This window comes from Capsicum annuum, chromosome 3 (genome assembly GCF_002878395.1).
Source record: "Capsicum annuum cultivar UCD-10X-F1 chromosome 3, UCD10Xv1.1, whole genome shotgun sequence".
Taxonomy (NCBI): Eukaryota; Viridiplantae; Streptophyta; class Magnoliopsida; order Solanales; family Solanaceae; genus Capsicum; species Capsicum annuum.
In genome coordinates this window covers 251,776,743-251,797,150 of record NC_061113.1, presented here as the reverse complement: position 1 = coordinate 251,797,150, position 20,408 = coordinate 251,776,743, and the positions used below count along the sequence as shown (strand labels likewise).

At 34.2% G+C, this 20,408-nt stretch overlaps 1 protein-coding gene across 2 annotated transcripts; it reads left to right on the top strand.

Moving 5' to 3' along the window:
• The first annotated feature begins 762 nt into the window (after positions 1-762).
• On the top strand, positions 763-17,030 carry LOC107845678 (uncharacterized ATP-dependent helicase YprA). 2 transcript variants are annotated; one of them, XM_047409820.1, is made up of 27 exons: positions 763-1,002; positions 1,707-2,435; positions 3,242-3,338; positions 3,426-3,523; positions 4,610-4,741; positions 5,677-5,745; positions 6,016-6,138; positions 6,220-6,369; positions 6,582-6,713; positions 6,830-6,909; positions 7,071-7,165; positions 7,271-7,338; positions 7,808-7,909; positions 7,992-8,062; positions 9,227-9,334; positions 9,426-9,501; positions 12,745-12,881; positions 12,963-13,122; positions 13,227-13,406; positions 13,498-13,614; positions 13,844-13,999; positions 14,906-15,073; positions 15,185-15,297; positions 15,403-15,526; positions 16,361-16,456; positions 16,541-16,603; positions 16,661-17,030. In XM_047409820.1, exons 1-27 carry the CDS (start codon positions 865-867, stop codon positions 16,823-16,825), a joined length of 3,747 nt encoding a protein of 1,248 aa, XP_047265776.1. In that variant the 5' UTR covers positions 763-864; the 3' UTR covers positions 16,826-17,030. The 2 variants fall into 2 exon arrangements, with proteins under 2 accessions (XP_047265776.1, XP_016545610.2); XM_016690124.2 differs by having other exon boundaries at positions 764-1,002; positions 16,680-17,030.
• The last annotated feature ends 3,378 nt before the right edge of the window (positions 17,031-20,408 follow it).

Sequence of the window (20,408 nt, the reverse complement as noted above, 5' to 3'; positions counted from 1 at the left end):
TATGTGCATGATAGAGTTGGTCAATAATGATAAGTCCTACCTTATATGGTAAGAGATCAAAAATAGAAAAACCACCTCACAAGTGTTTGTTCATTGTCTTGTGAAAACTTTTGAAAAACTAAAATGCGTGTTGGCGAAAGTAAATGTTGCTCTTGAGGCACGCAAAAAGCATGCGGAAGATGCAGGTCCAAAGATTATCAGTAAAGGGCTCGGATTAATTACTATTTCAACTTACAATTAAACTCTTGTAATTCCTATTCCCCATACATTTTCATATTTCACAATCTTGATATCTTCCTCCTTATTCTTGCTTAATAGAAAGAAAGAAGTGAAAGATATCTAGCTCGACAACAAGTTGAAGGTGACGCAGATTTTGTATAAATTGCACGTGTTGTTTCGAAATGTTTAGTTTTGTCCGAAAAACTTTGTGTAGTTTTATTGATTGATGTAAGGCACACGTACATTATGTTAGTAATTTTAATACATGCATAATTCACTTTTATTACATATATTTTATATAATTCACTTTTACTACATATATTTTATATATAAAAAAAATACTCAAATAGAAAATTTTTATAATATTGAGCCCGTGTCCTTGGGTGTGAATAGAAAGGGAACAATGATTAAAAGTGAATTATTTACGTATTAAAATTGTATTATTATAAATATTTTTAAAATAAATTTTCCTTGTTATTTTATATATTTAAATTTTGATAATATTAGAGGAAGAGATCACTTGCATGGGCCGGGGCTCGCACGTGAGCAGCCATTCCCCGCCAATATTAGGTTTTGCTTCAAAACCAATTGGAAGAATCTATTTCTTCATTTCAACAGCCATAACGGCATTCCCTCTCAGTATTTATGGAAGTGCGTAGCCTAAGTGGTGAATCCATAACTGTTCCCATTTCGCCCAACGAAACAATTCAACAACTCAAGCTATTACTCAAGCAAGCTTTCCCTCCCGCTTCTATTTCCCCTAATTTCCATCTCTTTTTCAAGGCAAATTCCTTCTTCCCAAAATACTATTTTTACATTCTTGTTGTTTCGAATCTTGTGTTGCTGTTTGATGATGTACAGATTTTTCGTATTTGGTAATTTTTGTGTTCTTGATACTTACACTGGGTATAAGTTGTTGCTGTTGTTGTTGTTGTTGTTGTTGTTGTTTGTGTTCTGGTTAGTTAAGGTTAACAAACCCTCTCCCTGCATACACTCTTTTTTGGAACATTCTCTCTTTTTTTGCGTGGGTGGATATCAGGGTCTCAGTGCTCATTGTATTCTACACTTTGTTTGGATGGTTGTTACATATCGTTTCATAATGTATTGTATTGTTTTAATGAATACGATATTTGGATAGATTATATGATTTTCCTTAGTTACATAGTGTGACACATCAATCTTTCGAAGGATAAACTTACGAGAAAAGTAAAGTACGGGGTAAAGCTACATAGAAAGGTAGGGTTAAAGGATAAAATATGATTATTATAAATAATAAGTAAGACTAAATGAGGAATATATACTGTAACGATGTGATCACACCAAATCGTTCGTTACACAAAGTGGGATTTCTGACTTTGTTTTTCTGTGGGTGGATATGAGGGTCTCTTTGTATCTTATGGACTTTGTAACTATTTCTATTTCCTAGCAGAAAGCGATTTTTATTTATTTTTTCATATTCATCATTTGTGGTATTCTTTTTTAATCAGGGTGTCAAATTGGGTTTGGAGAGTAAGGTAAGTGACTATTCAGTTGGCAGTGGGGAATTTCTGGTACTTGTTCCCTATACAAAGAAAGACAGGCAACAAGACAAGAAAGACGAGACACCTGCAAGCTCATCTATCCCAGCTGATCCCCAAACTGAGGCAGCATGGTCTGACATGATGCAAGACTTGTCTTACTTGAGGAGCATATCTAGGAATGACCATCAGACCAAAGTTATTTTGGATGAAACACGTTCTAGAGATTCAGATGGACACAATTGCAGTGTTCCGTTGAATTGTTCTTCACAGGTTAAGCGCAAGAGAAACAACACGGATGACAAGATCGAAGGACATGCAAATGAGCTAGTCCTTAGCATACTTAAATCATCTTCCAATGACATGGATGATGAGAAAGCTAAGATATTTGTTCAGGTTTTAGCGTCTATAAATTGTTTTACCGACCCAAAATCAGGCAGCTGCATGTTTGAGGAAGTCAGCGGAAAGTACAACACATCTGATCCGTGTTTGAGTGGTAGTGATTCGTGCGGGTGTCCGACGTGGTTGAGGAGTATAAGCAAAATATTTTCTTTTTTAAATATCTATTCAGCTTCCCTACAACTTCAGCAGGGACAAGTTACCTATTCCAGTCTTAAGGGAGCACTTGATCGTCTGTGTCTATTTGGATTTGAGGCTGGTGTCACAAACATCGAGCAACTTTCCCTACTTTGTCCTAAGGTACTTTGTTGGACCTCTGGCTTGTTTAGCAGTTTTATCCCCTATGTTGATATATTTCAATATTTCTATCCGTTAGTTTGACATACTCTTGTCACAGTCTGAACTTGAAAAAAATTGGAAAATTCAAAAAGAAATATTTTATAACTATAACTCTAAAGTTTGACTTTTGAGCCATGCCCTCAGTCATTCATTTTTGACAATGGATAATTGTTGGAGGGCCTTGCAGAAGTGCCTCCGGATGATTACAAGTATATCACAGGTAGTTTATAGGCTGGAAAGGAAGTACTGTAATAATTAAATCTGAACAGTTTCTCAAGTTGAAGTTATGAATTTATAAAGAGGACCACCATAGTCTGCTGACCTACAGAGTTTTGATTACTCTTTCCAGAGTAGGGGTTTCTCTTTCCGGAGTATAGGAGTAGTGCCAAAATATATCTCACTTACCTTACTTGCATATTTTGTTTAAGTGAATATACGATTTGAACTCAGTATCCCATATAGGAATTTACAAGCTTTTACATTCTTTTAATTTCGATTATACTTCTAATGATTTATCCCATTCAGTTCTTTTTATGTATCATCATAAGCAGATGGATTTCGAGAGGTGTGTTCGTTGACCCCACAATTTTTTGAAGTTATGTTCTTTCGCTTCTAAATTTGCTTAATATGTTGACATATCAGTTAGAAATGGCTTTGCCCCCCCTCCTTCTCACTATGTAATTCAACGTTAGGTCTGGATCTGGCTAGATCACTTATCAGCACTATGAACTTTTTTCTTCAAGCACTTATGCCTTATTTTCTTTTAGGTGGTCCACATTGTTGATGATGATACTGTGGTTAGAAATTTCAAGGATGGTATTGTCATTTTCAGAAACTTAACAACAAAGGGAGGCCAGAGTGCAAGTATGTTTAGTTCAGATTTACCTCTTTGATATAAGAAAATGACTGCTTCAGCGCTGAATATCTGTTTTTCTCCTTCTATGAGAGTAGCTAAAAAAGGTGTAGCCTTATTAAATATTCTCTGCTCAATGAAGAAAAGGGAGCATGCATTCCGAACAAATCTTTTGAAGTTAATCAAGTTATTAAAGGTATGCCACTTCTCACCTTGATTGATTTGCTTATTAATCCAATGAACATGTCTTGGCACTCTCAATTTTTAAAATTTTAAAATTGACTTAGGTGTTGTGCAGTAACCAAATGTTTGGAAATTTCACGCACTTAAGATGCAGAATCACAGTCATGAAACTTTTTTCTTTATGCCTATGTGTTGTTATGACATGTATGTTTTATGCTGTGTTGACTTTTAATCTTGCAAGTCCAACTACATATTCCTGTTTATGGATGTGTTGGCATATTTAACTTGGCAGTTCAGACTACAGGACTCTTGTCTTATGATAGCTTCATGACCAATTTAAAAGATGGGGTTTTCATACCATTCTTTCTTACTGTATGTAAATATCTACTTCAGCCGATTTTTGGCTTAACTTCATTTAGTTTATGTCTATGCTTAAGTCCTTCACTAGTGTATTAAGCTGCAGTTACCGTTCAAATAAAGGAACTTCTGAAGAACTATAGTATCTAGCAAGTAAAATTGGTTGGCACTTGTGACTTCAATATTCTTCCTATTGGAAATTACTTGAGTACTTGGTGGGTAGTTTTCTGAAGCTCTGGGTTTAGCTTAGTGTTATCGACTGTAAAGGCAGATGAACTTTATAATGCTGCAACCCTTAGCCCCCCCCCCCCCCTTTTTTTTTTTTCCTTAAAAAGAAACTAATATAATTATATCAGTGGTGTCTAGCATCTCGACTAATAAACCAGGGAGCATGTCTGTCCGACAAGCAGAGGTTAGGTTATCCCGCGTTAAAGTGCTTGGGCTCTAGCCCTTCTCAAAAAAAAAAGTGCTTGGGCTCTAGCAAGTGTTTATTGTTAGACAAGCTGCACTCAAGCAAGTGTGTATTTGTGATTCTATTCTATTAAGTTGTTGATTCTCTTATTTCCACTGTTCATTTTGATTGTTCAATGTTGTGAGGTCCTTTGTAGTTTGACTGTTTTAGCCCTTCTTTTTTATTTGGTTTTGGAACCTTCTGGTGTTTCACATAAATGGAGTTGATTGATATTGACTGACTCATTGTGACATTTATTATGTGATTTAAATTAATAATGATGTAATGCAGCGCCAAAATGGAAATGATTTTTCCAAAATTTCCCTAGAAGATTTCATTACTTTTGTGAAGCAAGGTGGTATTGGTGCAACAAGCATTGACATGAAACGAGCAGGTTCTCATTCCTTTGAAGCAAAATGTTGTGTAAGTCTTAAAACCGTGCACTATGCCTTTTGTAATTGATGCTTGCATGTATTTTTTGGTGTATATTTGCTCTGAAAAAAACCATAGATGTTATGATGGTGTTTCAACTCCTATTAGTAATCTGAAAGGGAGATGTTTAGCTAACCTGTTTAGTTGGGTAATCGTTCCCATATAAATAGCCCTGACTTATTTTTGGAATTTGTCAGGTTCTTACTCTTACAATAACTGTTTTTTAAAATGTTGTAACCTGACATTTTCACCTCTTTTATAATTTCTATGTCTTCTTGATGCCTTTAATGATATTCACTTACTTCCTAAAAGCTTTTTTGATGCTCTCTTAATCCATCATAACATGCTACATCTATGCAAAACTTTCCACAATCTTTGCATCTATGTACATTTGTAGCTGTCAGAGTCTCCAGTTCACAACTTTCTCTGCATTTGATTTTTACGTTGTAATTCTTCTTCTTTAGAAGTGCTTGCATGAGCACTACAAATAGTTTTCTCTTTGTATTTCAGAGGTCAATCAAACTTATGAAGGCAATATTCATTGTTAACATAGGCACAGAAATGATGGAACTTAGCGAATGTATCTGATCTTTTGTTCTTACTTTTGTCTCCTTTAAGACACTAGTGATAAATTTTTTCTCCTGATATGAAAAATTCCAATCGGATATTTTAGTGATAGTTATTTCAAGAAAAAGGGCATTTTCAATGAAGTGGGTAGATGAAGGGTATAAAAAGAAAGACCAGTGTCTAGTAATGGCCTGTTTCCGTGGTACAGCTAATAGCTGTGTCTTGAATGGCCTTTCATCAGTGCAAGATTCCCTTGGTTATTGTGGTCTTTTTTTTGATAGATGACAAAAAATTGTAACTGATTTAAGTTTAAGACGCGAGAAAGAGTTCTGCAAATTTGATAAGCTTTTGACATGCAGGATACAAATCCTATGACACCTTTGGAAATGGTGGAGCATCTGAGAAAGGGGATTGGATCTGATGGACAGGTCTTTATCTCGTTGCATTTTTTAACTTTTACATTATTCTTTTCCCGCTCTTGGCAACTACATATATTCCATTTTCATTTTTTATTGATGAGTTACTCCAAGAGATCGTTCCATTGCTGTGCTGTCAGAGCAAGATGAAGCAATGACCTCACTTACATAAGCGGACATGTGCTTCAATTGTGAATAACTTCAATTTAGCTACTGTCTTGACAATGATTGCTGTAAGAGCTAACCCACAGTTGTCCACTTTTATTTCTGTTCCTGGTGCAGGTTGTTCATGTTGAAAATATCACTGCCCGCAATGCCACCTACGTTGAGATTCCAAGTGAACTTTCCGAAAGCACAATATTGGCATTGAAAAATATTGGAATTACCAGATTATATAGCCATCAGGTAATGTCCTGGTCTATCTTATATGGTTTCCCTTTAAACAAAAATTTTATACAAAACTTCCTAAGCATCATAAATCTGCAGGCTGAGTCTATCCAGGCTTCTCTTGCGGGGAAAAATGTTGTTGTAGCTACCTTGACATCCAGTGGGAAATCTCTTTGCTACAATGTGCCAGTTCTGGAAGTATTATCCCAAAATTTGTCAGCATGTGCTCTATACCTCTTTCCTACAAAGGTTCTTTGCTTTATGCTTTCCAAGCTTAATTGTTGAAAATTCAGTCTTTGGGAATGCTAGTCTCACAAAAGTCTTCCTGCCTTTATTTTCTGTGCTTATGTTCGCTGGATAGGCTTTGCATCTGCTAAGAATTGCCTCATTCCACCGTAGTCTAACAACTCCTTGTTAGCACCTTTGCGGCAGCTTTTACATTGTTTGAGTTGTCAGTGCAGGCTTTAGCACAAGATCAACTAAGGTCTTTATTAAACATGACAAACAAGTTTAGCACTGACCTTAGTATTGGCGTATATGATGGGGACACTTCTCAGATGGATAGGAAGCGGCTGCGTGATAATGCTAGACTGGTATTCAGTAAGTTTTGATGTTTAGATAGGCTGAGAGTTCTGTTCCGGTCCTTCCCTACGTTTGTCTATTTCCTACCTTTTCTTATGCAAGTACTGGAATTTTTTCTGCTTTTCAGTTGATCACTAATCCTGATATGTTGCACGTCTCAATCTTGCCATGTCATGTACAATTTAGTCGAATTTTATCAAATCTTAGGTAAATTTTCTTGATCATTTAGTCCTATTTTTGTTTCACATTAATACTGTGCTTGAACATTTCCTGGTTTGTTCTTTTTCTTCAGTTGAGTGTCCCTGGAAGTAATCTTTTTTTCGTTTAAAATCAAAAATTTGACACCAAATCTCATTTGCATGTCTCAGGTTTGTCATTGTTGATGAAGCTCATTCGTATAAGGGAGCATTTGGATGTCATACTGCTCTTATTTTGAGGAGACTTCGCCGACTTTGTTCTCATGGTACTTTTTCCTTGGTGTCTACTGCTACCATGAGACCTTTTTATTTTTTCTCAATTTGATTGTGCCTTCTATGGAAAGTTGGCTTTTAATTGATTTTTCATGCAGTGTATGGCAGTAATCCTTCATTTATATTTTCTACTGCAACTTCTGGAAATCCCATGGAGCACTCAAAGGTATTCAATAGCATGAATAGTTTTACTATAAATAATCTTTAACTACTCTAGGTACTGCTTACAGAGTTACAGTTATATATGGCTTACATTATGACGTGAGAGATAGTGAAAGAGAGATTTGGTACCACCAGAATACACTCAAGAAAGGGACAAACTCGCCACCTTAAGGAATATGCAAAAAAGTTGCTGAGTTAAAACTAGAAGAACCCTTCCTAGACTCACTCACAAAATGCAATCACAAAATTTTCTTCTACATGCCAGCAGTGTGGGTGGGTGGTGGTTAGATCATAGATGGATCTATCCTTCATTTCTGGGCTAAGAATTACAAACAAAGCTCACTCACTATATCTACCAACATATTACTTTCAACTACAAAATTTAGATCTACTGAACTGGATATTGCTTTCAGACTATTTAATATTTGTTGTATCATATAAAAGTCTCATCTCGTTGCCCTGGGGTTATGTAGGAGCTCTCGAGTCTACCAACAATAGAGTTGATTCAGAATGATGGAAGCCCATCTGGCTCAAAGCTTTTTGTGTTATGGAATCCTCCTTTGCGCGTGAAAATGGTAGGTTTTCTGATAAAGTCCTATAGCTCGCATGTATTCAAGGAAGCTGTTTGCCTTCATTTGAGGTACTTTTGTCTTGCAGATATCAAAGAGTATTAAGACTGACATTGGGGATGGCTCTATTGACAAGCATCTGATTGCTAGAAGATCAAGGTGAAAAGCATTTTCAGCTTTGTGTCCACTGAGAAGTCGATATAGATCTCAGTTCCCCCGAAAAGAGAATATGATATAGATCTCACCTTCTGATATCTAAATGCTTATTGTAAAAGGTCTCTATCTTTTTTTCCCTGCGAACTGGGTCATCCTCGTTGCATCAGGAAGGAAGCAAGAGCTGTTTCATTTATCAACCTACAAGAATATATAGCAGGATTTATTCTTCAGAGCGTGACCAATTTGTTTAAGAAATGTTCAAAGAAGAAAAAGATGTAGTCTTAGGAGACAATATTAATATGATACTACCAATTACATGCCTATTTGGATGGAAGTGAATGAGTATCTATTTATAAGAAGATAATATTGTATCTATAAAGAGAGTTGCATAAGAAGATATTGGCCGAGTAAATTACAAGTTAAGTAGGTTATGTGGAGATAATACATCAAGTATAACATTAAGCAATGATCTTGTAAGGATTCTGAAGAATCATAGTAAACCTTAGAACACCAGTTTTCGTTGGTTTTATACTATATGCATTTGTCAAACATGAGACAGGTTATACCCTCAAGTCAGCAAATTTGTTTGGATATTGTACACATATATGAGATCTTGATAACTTGTTGGTGGAGACTGGTTGTATTGTGTATTGTCACTATGCATTAGAAACATGGTAATAGTAGGAATACTTTCTATAACTTCTGGTAACATTGTAACTCCACCTCTATTTTGGAGTAAATGAACATCTGAACCTATAAAACTAGATTAAACTGGCTGAGGCTACTGCATTTAATTTGTAATGGAATTTGATTTACTGGCAAATAAATCATGAGAATTTCATGTAAGAATAGCTGTTGCCGTCTTTGCAAAAGATATAAAATACTCAAATTAGCATTAACAAACTTTTATTCTGCCTTACTAAGAGGCTTCTGTTTGATCATTAGGTAGTGCCAGTTGCCTCTCCATAATCTTGCACCTTGACTTTTTCATATGTTCTTTATATCTTTTCTTTTGGCCTTATTGTGCATGTGATCCGCTTCATCACTCCATCAGTTGGATGCTTGAGAATATGTTATATTCTTGTAAGTTAGCCCTAACAGGAATGAGTGCATTTTCTTCCTTTTTTCGTTATTACTAACAGCATTATGTCTCTGTCTCTGTCGCAGTCCCATTTTGGAGGTTTCTTGCCTTTTTGCGGAAATGATGCAGCATGGTCTTCGTTGTATTGCATTTTGTAAATCTCGCAAACTTTGTGAGCTTGTCTTATGTTACACGTAAGTGAAATTCCATTGTATCATTAAATTGTTTGTTATCATTCATCTTCTACTAACAGTTTAATATTCTGGAATATTTTGTTGCCCTAAGGCGTGAGATTCTTCAGGAAACAGCACCTCATTTAGTTGATACCATATGCGCTTACCGAGCTGGTTATGTGGCCGAGGTTAGGACTATAACTTGGTTTAGGACAGTTTGTTCAACGTCTTTAGTTACCAAGGACATTTACTTAAACAAGTGTTTTTGATGTTGCTCTTAACTTGCTTACAGGATTCGCCTGTAAAATGTATTTGACTTTGTTTCATTTTGATCCGTTTTAAAGCATCCATATCCCACTTGTTTCAATAACGTACTTGTGGCAGATGCTCTTCACAAATAAAATAGTTTGTCACTAATGGTATACTTCAAATCAATCTGCATATTGGCCTAATGATTTCTGCCTTGGATTCTTGAAAATGAATGAGAGAAAGATTCAGAATGAAATTATTTTTTCTTGTTAGACATAAGAATCCTCTTGGAGATAACTTTCTGAGGATACAACCAAAAGAAAGCACTACACTAGTTCCATGTGCAGACAAACTGTATTTGTTAGGAATACTTCTTGTAAGTTAGGGGTTAAAGTTCTCTTACCTATTAAAAGAAAAGATGTATCGCTACCTAATCGGTCAGAGCTTTGGATATGCTTACTCCAGGTTAGGTCATGTTACTTCCCTCGTAAGAGAGTTCTTGTTAGACCTAAGAGACCAATGAAGAGTTGATCTTCTCAGCATACAACTAAAAGATAAACACAACACTCTAACCTATGCAAACAAACTGTATTTGTTAGAAATTAGGATAATGTTACGCCCCAAATACATGTGACCAGCACTCGAAACTCCACCCCATTTGAGCAAACCAACCCATGTAACAATCCCTACTTATGTACCTACTCATAAATGTATAAGCATTTGAAAAATCACAATCCTTTTAATTATTGAAAATCATGCATGAATTTAACTGTCAAATCAACCAAATTTCATTTTAAATGAAATATTCAATAAAAGTAATTCCTGTCATGTGAATAACCATAGTACTACCTGAAAGAACAACTAATATCTTCGGACCTCTATGACAAGGATTAAACTTCACAAGTTTGATTGACACCTTTTACTTGAATAGCTTGGCAGGAACATCACTTTTCTCTTTATTTTTAATTTTGTCCAACCGCTGCTTGATTGACTCCAATTGCTCCAACTTGTGTTTATCTGACAATATTTCTTTCTCTTCCAATGCTTTTACTAATCTACGAATATCTTCAAAAGCCTCAAAAGACATTTGATTTGCCCAAATCAACACGATCTCATTGGCGATCGTCTTGTTTCAATTTAAGAAATTTGTCAGTAATTTTTCTATGCTTGTGGGTTTTCCACTTGGTGAAAGGAGCATAACACCAACATCTGTTCCAGTCAGAGTTGAAAACTCAGTTGCTTTCTTGAACTAGCTTTTTTTTCCCTTTCGAGAAAGTAACAGTGCGTGTTTCCGTAGATTCAATCAAACTTCATTTCAATCTTTTGCTTACCCTTTCCGGTCTTTTTATCCATTGAAAAGACAAATAATTAAAGAAGAAAATAGATGTTTTGTCTAAATAGGCTTGAGCAATTTTGAGAGGAATACTTGTGTAATTTATAATAGGTGCGCAATTCTATTTTTCACGTGTATTGTCATGTTTATTTTTTATTTTCACATGATGAGTCTATTTGTCATTTTTTTTGATTATTTTCACATGATGAGTCTATTTGTCATTTTTTTTGATTATTTTCACATTATGAGTCTATTTGTCTCGTATATTGTCACATTTATATATATAGTATGTTCATACTATGCGAATCTATTAGGAGATTACCATGAATCCCAACAAAGTTGTCTTATTATTTATTCCATTGTAATTGCAAAGAAATAATGTTGAATTGAATCTTAAGATAAATGAAAACTAAATTATCACGTTTATTTGATGGATTCGTATTCTGAGTCTTTTTGTTACATGAATTGTCATTTTTATTTATTGTTTATCAATATTTGTCACGTTTATTTAGTGTTTTCATATTATGTGGATCTGTCACGAGATTATGAGGAATCCCAACCAAAATTATCTTCTTCTTATTCCACAACAATTGCAAAGTAATAATGTTGAATTGAATCTAAAGACAAATGAAAAATAACAATGCGTTTAAGTTATTTACATTTATAATGTTAATTAGGAAGGGGAGCCTTGAAGCAACGGTAAACTTATCTCTGTGATTTATAGGTCGCGGGTTTGAGCCGTGGAAGTAGCTACTAATGCTTGCTTTAGGGTTGGTAATCTACATCACACCTCTTGGTTGTGGCCCTTCCGTGACCCTGCTAATGTAGGATGCTTTGTGCACCGGATTGCTTTATATATATATCTGTTAATTCTATGCTGTGAAAGAAAAGGAAACAGGTGAAATAGCTAGTTTTATTTTTCATTTACAGATACATTTTCTCCTAATGTGATTCAAGAAAAAAATCTTGACAACTCCAGGTCGATAAAATCTTATAAGATGATTTTAGACGTCTAATTAGTTATATTTATTATTACCTTTTAATCTTGATTAGCTTAATTGAAGTTGTTGGACTAATTACTTCCCTTTTTTGACATCATCGTCATCACTTTCGGTGTTATTTTCAAGATTTCCTTTAAGTAATATCATCATATGCCCAGTAACACTTAATTCATAGTGCATACATTACAATTCACACAACATTGTGCTTTCTAATACACTTTAGAACTATAATTAGATTATTCCATAAAATATACTTATTCCTTCTATATACGCCATCCAAAATACACAAGGTATGATTTAACACCTACTCCATTTCAATACTAATCCTTATGTTGGCAACACCTGATGGCTTAACCAATTCTTAGCTCTTATTTCTCCTATCTTGCTTAAACACTGTTAACATCGATCCTGACTTTCAATTTCAGCGTTGATATTTACTACTGTGATTCTTACCTTATCATTTCTTGAGTCTAGGGTCTATTGGAAACACTCTCTCTATCTTTACAAGGTAGGGGCAAGGTTGCTTACGTACAGACCCCCACTTGTGGGATTGCACGGGGTATGTTGTTGTTGTTGTACATGGGGCTTCACATATACCTTTCTTGTAAGCGAAGGTTTGAAGTAATGTTACTAATCAGAATTGGAAAATAAGAAAAAGTTATCTTTACTAAGCATTTCAGAGCCTTGGATATGTTGATTCCATGTTAAGTCATTTTACTACCCTAACATCAATTTTATTGGCTAAATCAATTTTCGCTTCCCTAGTTTCTATTTGGAACTTAGCCTTATTGTTCTAACATATACATACCGGCAAAAAGATAGTTTGACGTTAGTTCTTCATGGAGCAGGATCGAAGAAGAATTGAGCATGAATTTTTCAATGGTTGTATTTGCGGTATTGCTGCTACAAATGCTCTTGAATTGGGTATTGATGTAGGACATATTGATGCAACCATACATCTTGGCTTTCCAGGCAGTATAGCAAGGTATTTACTATTTGTTTGTGTCCCTCCGAAGATGTACGCTTTTATTCTGATATTGAGATAGTTCAAATTTTTCTTTTCAAGTCTGTGGCAACAAGCAGGAAGGTCAGGAAGACGGGGAAATGCATCAATTGCTATTTATGTTGCCTTTGAAGGGCCTTTGGATCAATATTTCATGAAATTCCCCCAGAAACTTTTCAGGGGCCCAATTGAATGTTGTCATATTGATGCAAGAAACCGACAGGTTGTTTTAATTTTTTCTTGACCTTGCGCTCATTTTCAGTTTTAGTCCTGAGTCGTGTGTTTAGTAGGGAATTCACTTACATTTGTAAAGCATGTGATTGGCAGGTTCTTGAACAGCATCTGGCTGCTGCTGCTTTTGAACATCCACTGAGCTTGTCCGATGACGAGAAATACTTTGGCCCTGGCTTGGAGAGTATCATAATGGCACTTAAAAACATGGGAATTCTGAGTTTAGATATGTCACATAGTGCTGCAGCCAGAATATGGAGCTACATCGGGTCAGAGGTATGATCCTTTGAGTGTAGCGTTAATCAAGGATACTGTGCATGTGGGCTAGGTGTTTTTACTTTTCTAAACCATTCTATGCTGTTACCAGAAGAAGCCCTCAAGTGCCATTAGTATTCGAGCCATAGAAACTGAGCGGTACAAAGTGATTGACATTCAAAAGAATGAACTCCTGGAAGAAATTGAAGAAAGCAGGGCGTTCTTTCAGGTAAAGTAATCGCAACTATACTTTTTGCAAGTTCTTGTGATTATTCCTATTGGCAGAAGACGGAAGAACAAAAATATAAATATGAAAATGAGAGGGAGAGAGTGATCATCATATGTGTCTTTTCATGTGTGTATATTATTTTTGTTGCAGCAGAACTCTTTGATTCTTCAGGTTTTCTTTTGAAGTTACATTGTCAAGTTAATCAGTTTAGGCCCAAATAATTTTACAGGTTTATGAAGGGGCCAGTTATATGAATCAAGGGAATACTTATCTTGTGAAGGAGCTTGATGTGACAAACAAAATAGCTTGGTGCCAACGAGCGGACTTGAAATATTATACCAAAACTCGTGACTATACTGATATTCAAGTCACTGGTGCCAACTTTGTATGTCTCAAGAAGTCCTTCTCATTTTCCTACATCTTTTATTGCCTCAGCTTCTTTAAGCATTGGCCCTTTTTCTCTTAATCGCAGTGTAGAGATATTTGCTCGAGTAAATAACTAAAATATGTTTGCTTTCTTAGGGCGTGTAACCTCTAGAATTCATGATGGGTGTTTTTGGTCTCTTCTATTTTTACAGTTCGTGTAGTCTACCACCTGTTGGGGCTCTACTGTGGCCCTTTTTTTCGTAATCTCAGTGTAGAGATGTTTGCTCTTGTAGATAACTAGAAAATGTTTGCTTTTTTTTTTTAGAGATCTTAACCTCTAGAATTCATGATGGGTGTTTTTGGACTCTATCTATTTTTACAGTTAATGTAATCTCCACCCGTGGTATGGAGATAGTTAAGGGTATGATGTGTACATTATCCCAAATTAGTGACAGAAAAGAAGCTTAGTTTCTGTCCGCCAAAGAGGAATCTTTACGCTATGTTGTTTCATCCTCGATGATAAGGTGTGTTCAGACCATGTGATGCAGTCTTCTCATATTATGCTGCACTAATGGGTCCGATAATCAAGGAAAACCCTTACCTTTCAGTCATCAAAAGCATGGTAGATATTTAAAGGGGCATGGCCTTGTCATTTCACGTTTACTGCTGATAGGTAGATATTCCTGCTTTCATTTGAAGAACTCGTCGATGCAATTGCCATCATAGAGAGACCCTTGATTAACTGGCTAGTCTTGATATACAAACGCGTTCTTGGTCTAATTTAAATTAAAAAAACAAAAGATTCTCATATTTCTTATTGCATGCTACTTTGAAGTAACTCTTTATACACCCTGTTATTTATGATTCAGCTGTTACATCACAGTTAATGTAGGATTGACATGATACATATTTTACCACTATGTAGGCTTACCCAACAAGGACTAGTAGTCTGCGACTTCCAAGAACAATTGCCCAAGCACAAAGTTCCAGAGTAACGACCACGTGGTTCGGTTTCCGCAAAATATGGAAAAAGAGCAACCAAGTCTTTGAGACTGTTGAACTCTCACTTCCTAATTACACATATGAAACCCAGGTGAATACCAGTTTGAACTATGTTTTTGGAGTTCCTCTGTGTGTGATGTTTGCTCATCACTGTTTTAGTGCTCTTTCTTCTTTTTAATTTTTAGCTTTAATGCACTTGTAGGCTGTCTGGATTCAAGTTCCTCAAACCACAAAGACAGCCGTAGAGAGCTTAAGTTATTCATTCCGAGGAGGCTTACATGCTGCTGGTCATGCTCTTCTTAATGTTGTTCCTATGTAAGTTTCAATTGCACGAGATTTTTGATCTCGCTCAACATCTTCTCTGTCTGAGTTTAACATACATTAGAACTGTTCTCTTATTGCCTCCTGAAAATTGTGAAGGTACATATTTTGCAATTCATCTGATTTAGCTTCAGAGTGTGTAAACCCTTATGACTCCCGCAACGTTCCAGCTAGAATTCTGCTTTATGATCCACATCCTGGAGGGACTGGCATTTCAGCACAGGTGAACTATGTCTGCTTTTAATTCCTTTTCTATCATGATTTGATTTACTCATGTTCTGTTGTATTACAAACTAGTTGGATGATTGATTTTGTGAAAAAAAGGGACTTGAATTTAATTGGTTAGGGTTTGAAATAGATTGTGAAGTTCATTATTACGTTATCTGTTGAAGTAATGAAATAAGGAAATTTATAATAATAAGACGGAATGGGTTTCAATATATTTAATCATTAAGTTAGTCAGAGCTCCTTTGAAGAGCACGCATGACGTAAGCTGCAGAATGGCTCATATAAGATGATGTGGTTGGAACTTGTAGTCAAGCAACAACTTAGACGTCCCAAATATTTAAAGCATTTCATTGTTGAGAATATCTACAAATATTTATAAAGAACCCACCCTTGACCTATTTATACTTAATTTGCTCAAAGGCATCTTTTGCTAGAATATAAGAAAAGCTGGTCATTTATTTGTTCACATTTGGAAAGGTTTGAAAACCTAGTAATTTCCGAACTCCCTTAGGAACATTATATTTATCTCATCTGTTGTCTCTTCAGAGGCAATAAGAAAAAAGGTTAAGAAAAGCACTTGCAACGCTTGGTTACTTTTGTGGTTGAACATGGGTAGCGAATGAACAAAATAAATCTTAGGCTTGCTACTTGGTAAAATGGATGTGGCTTTGAAAGCAAAAAACCAATGGCTGCTTTAAAGTGCTAAGCCACTTTTGTCTGTGATTTAGCTTAAACCATGGATGAAAGTCATCTAATAATGCCTTACCGCTGAATTAGGAAATTCAATATTGTCACCTCTTTTGAGAAAAAGTACTATTTGATCTGGCAGGTGCAGCATATATTCAGTGAGCTGCTGACTGCTGCTTTGGAACTTCTTTCATCCTGTTGTTGCTCCGGCGATACCGGCTGCCCAAACTGTGTACAAGTTAGTACTTGATTGCCAATTTGTTTATCTTCTCGTTCTCCCTATATATGAAAAGATTGTAGTCATACTTTTGAAGTATTGCAGAATATCTCTTGTCGCGAGTATAATGAGGTTTTGCACAAGGATGCCGCCATAATGATAATCAAGGTTTGACAAAATTGAAATTAAAGAAGCATAGGAATGTTTTTTACACCTTTAATACAGGACTTTGTTCTTCATGCAGGGTGTAATAGAGGAAGAAGAATCCTACTTCAGGAGTATAAAAGAGTTGTCTTAGTTGTTTGGCTTGGTTCTTTGCTTTCCTTGCTTTGTGCTTACTATATACCCAATCCGAATAGTGCCCAATTAGATTCCATGTTTGTGTCATGAGAGAGTATTGCCCAATTAGGCAATACCTCAGTGGACATATTTGATTTATTAGGTAGGGACGTCTTATCGTTAATCCTTGTTCTAACTTGCATGAATCGTCTCAAATTTTGAATTCATCTCTGCTAGAGGCTAGAATATTCTTGTTATGAGTAAAATGCAAGTAGATTTCAATGTCATTGCATCCACGTGTGATGCATTTCAAACCTGTTTTAGAATCTAGTCCATAGAGAGAGGCGTTGGATCAACTATGCTCTTTGCCGCTCGTTAGTTTCAGCTTCAAAACGTTGAATTATATTGAGTTTATACTTACAAATGACATACAAGTTTGAAAGTTTAAACTGAACTTATTAAATACCATCCTACAAGGGCAACTACTAAACTAATCTAATGGATTTTCTAGAAGAAAAACTCAACGTAGAATTAAATTTGATTAGATGTAACTTCAAAAATTTCAATTTTTGAAATTCAATGCAAATTGCAGAGTTTATTTTGATTTTTCAACTTTAAACTTGCAAATTAACAAAACTCATGCAGTAAAAAAAGAGAGAAAGTTCAAAGAAAAATAGATAAAATAAAAAGATCATTAAGTTAAAGCTGACACAGTTCAAACTATTTATCATATTAATATCATGAAAAACATATTTTAAAAAATTATATAATTTGAACTTTAAAAAGGAGGAGACAATAACAAGTAATCCCTTTATTTCTAAATAATTGCTTAGTTATTTTATCTAACTTACCTCTGATTAAGTTTATTTCTTTCTAAATTAATAATATTATATTTTCTTAATTTAAAAGAACATGATCAATTTATTTTTGAAGACATAAACAAACACTTATTTAGAAACGAGGAAACAAAGGAAATAATAATATAAGTAGTACTAATATTTTTCATTTTAAGAGAAGAAATATAGCTGTCAAAATGGGCTGGCCCAACCCAACTCAGTCCAAGCCTTACGGGTCAAAAAATTTGACGGGTTAGGACAGGCCGGCCCTTCGAAGGACCTTAAAATGTATGGTCCAACCCAGCCCTAATAAGGTCGCGGGTTGGGGCGGGCTAGCCCTTTATTTTTATCGATTTTTTGTTAGATTTTCTTTTTTAATTTGAACTAATAGATCTGGCAATCCATTCACATTTCTAACATATTAATTCTACGATGATTTATAATATTTCAACACCAATACATTGTCAAACATATTTGAATTCATTGATTTCATTGTCTTAATAAACATCAACATTCATCTAAATTCATATGCAAATTTAATAAATTGAATAATATCAAAAATTTATATATCAAAAATTAATAATATTTAAAATTCACTTAAAAATATTATCATTTTGAATTTGGGTAATGTTGTGCAATTAATTTTGAGTAGCTGCAACATGTGTTTGAACGTTTCATGATGGATACAAGTTTTATTTTTATATTAGAAATTTTAATATTTGTCATTTAATGCTAAATGAGTAAAATATTGTGTAAGGTACTATGTAAAATTTATTGAGTAATCACTAGTTATATTTTTAATTCTTTTTGCTTACAATTCTCTTTAATTTGAAGTTTAAATTGAATAACAATAACAAATGAAACATCAACACTTGATGATTAAGGTTTAACACTTATTGAGTTAAATATTATGTATGATATTAAACTTATTCACTAACTACTATTCTTAATTATTACTTCTTTTTTTTTTTTTACAATATTCATATATTTTTAATTGGGGAAAGGACAAAAATGACATCTAAAACTAAAATAATACCACAAAAATAACACCCACAATTAAATAGCCACTTTCAATATAAACAATGTATCATTTCATCTTGGAAAAATTAACTATAAAAACTTATTAGATTAGTTATTACAAGTTATAGCAAAACTTTTAATTTTTCAAGTTATAGCAACTTTCATTTAAAAAAAATATATATAAAAAAGGTTTTTTTGTTTTGTTGAAAATACAAAAAAGTAATTAATGAAAAAGGAAAATTAAGATTTAAAATAATTAATATACAATTTACCTTCCTTAAATATAGTTAACCTTAATTACTGATCTTTATCCACCCCCAAATCCCTCTAACCGTTATTTTTTTTTCCTATTTTAATGTCTGCATTATGAGTTTCCATCTTCATACACTACCTTCCTCTTTGTACACGATTAATTTCTGTCAGCAAACAAAAAAATCGTAATTTCGGCGTCAACAAATTGGTGAGGATTATAATATGAAAGAAAAGCAAAAACAAGTATTTCTTTTGATAACAAATATGAATTTTGTTAATTTGCATTCAATCATGATACGTCATAGAGGAAGATGGAATTCGTCAGGTTTGTTAATTTTTTTTTTTTATGAAAATGGATATTTTTCATTTAAAACGAATTTAAAGATTTATTTTTTTGTGTTTCTTCAATTCTCTATTTATTTGTGTTTCTTCAATTCTCTATTGTTACATTCTCGAACTGAAAGGTCAAGCGCAAGCAGGTAAAAATGATTGTATATTTGTAGTGTATTTAATTGGATATTATATTTGTATGTAAATCGGGTATCTGTTTTTTGAGTATTAATTTTTTTTTTTTAATTTAACAGTTACTATTTGATTTGTGTGGTGGAGGACTATACTTTGTTTCTTCGTTCTTCAAGAATTAACAAACCAAAGATTTTTAAGATAAGAAAGTATTGTGACATTCATACATGCTATAAAAAAATTTCAAGTCTTTTTGATAAAAAGAAATGGGGTGTTTTACACGGATATGTTGCCTTCACTGTGATGCTCAAAATTTTCACAAGGAGATAATATTATTAAGCAACTTAATATGCCCTCAATGGAAAATATATAAAACATTAAAAGGAGAAATTTTGGATAGACCTTTTATTTAGAGAAAAAAAGGTTCAAGTTTCTTAGCATGATCTTTGAATTGTTTGTTTCATATCTTAATACTTTTGTTATTCAACTCCAGGTATTATGTAAAGATGATACCGAAACTTTAGATTTGTGCAAGAACATAATGAAAGAAGGTGAATGGCCACAATCTATGATTGTTTTTTATCCCAAAGAGGGGTATGTACTTGAATAGACGTTGAATTTTTATTGTGTATGATCAATATGGAATGCTTCATTTATCTATTTGTTTTCCACTTTTTAGATTTACTGTTGAAACAGATGTGTTCATAAGAGACTGGACATAATTACAGAGTATGTTGGAGATGTTGATTACTTGAATAACCGTGAAGCTGATGATGGAGATAGTGCGATGATTCTTTTAAGTACTAATGATACATCAAAGGACCTTGTCATTTGTCCTGATAAGCACAGTAATATTGCTCGTTTCATCAATAAAAAGCTTTTGAAATCGGGCAATACATGGTATTTGCACAAATACCAATAACATAATACCAATAACAAACGATGCTCAATGAATAAAGACAATGAAACGAGATCTTGAAAGATTAATCGGACTATTTTGTTGTATAATTTTAGTGCTTTTCCTACTAGGGGTATAACCAAACTTGATTTTTTCGGACATTATCTCAAGAAAACAAAAAAAAGGTTTAAGATATTAAACCAAGCTCAAGGGTGAATGAATGTTG

Excerpts from the sequence above, each read along its gene's own strand:
- LOC107845678 (XM_047409820.1), top strand. The coding sequence starts at position 865 with ATGGAAGTGCGTAGCCTAAGTGGTGAATCCATAACTGTTCCCATTTCG. Across the intron at positions 13,407-13,497 it reads GGAGCTACATCGGGTCAGAG|AAGAAGCCCTCAAGTGCCAT; the intron begins GTATGATCCTTT and ends TGCTGTTACCAG. Across the intron at positions 15,527-16,360 it reads GGACTGGCATTTCAGCACAG|GTGCAGCATATATTCAGTGA; the intron begins GTGAACTATGTC and ends TTGATCTGGCAG.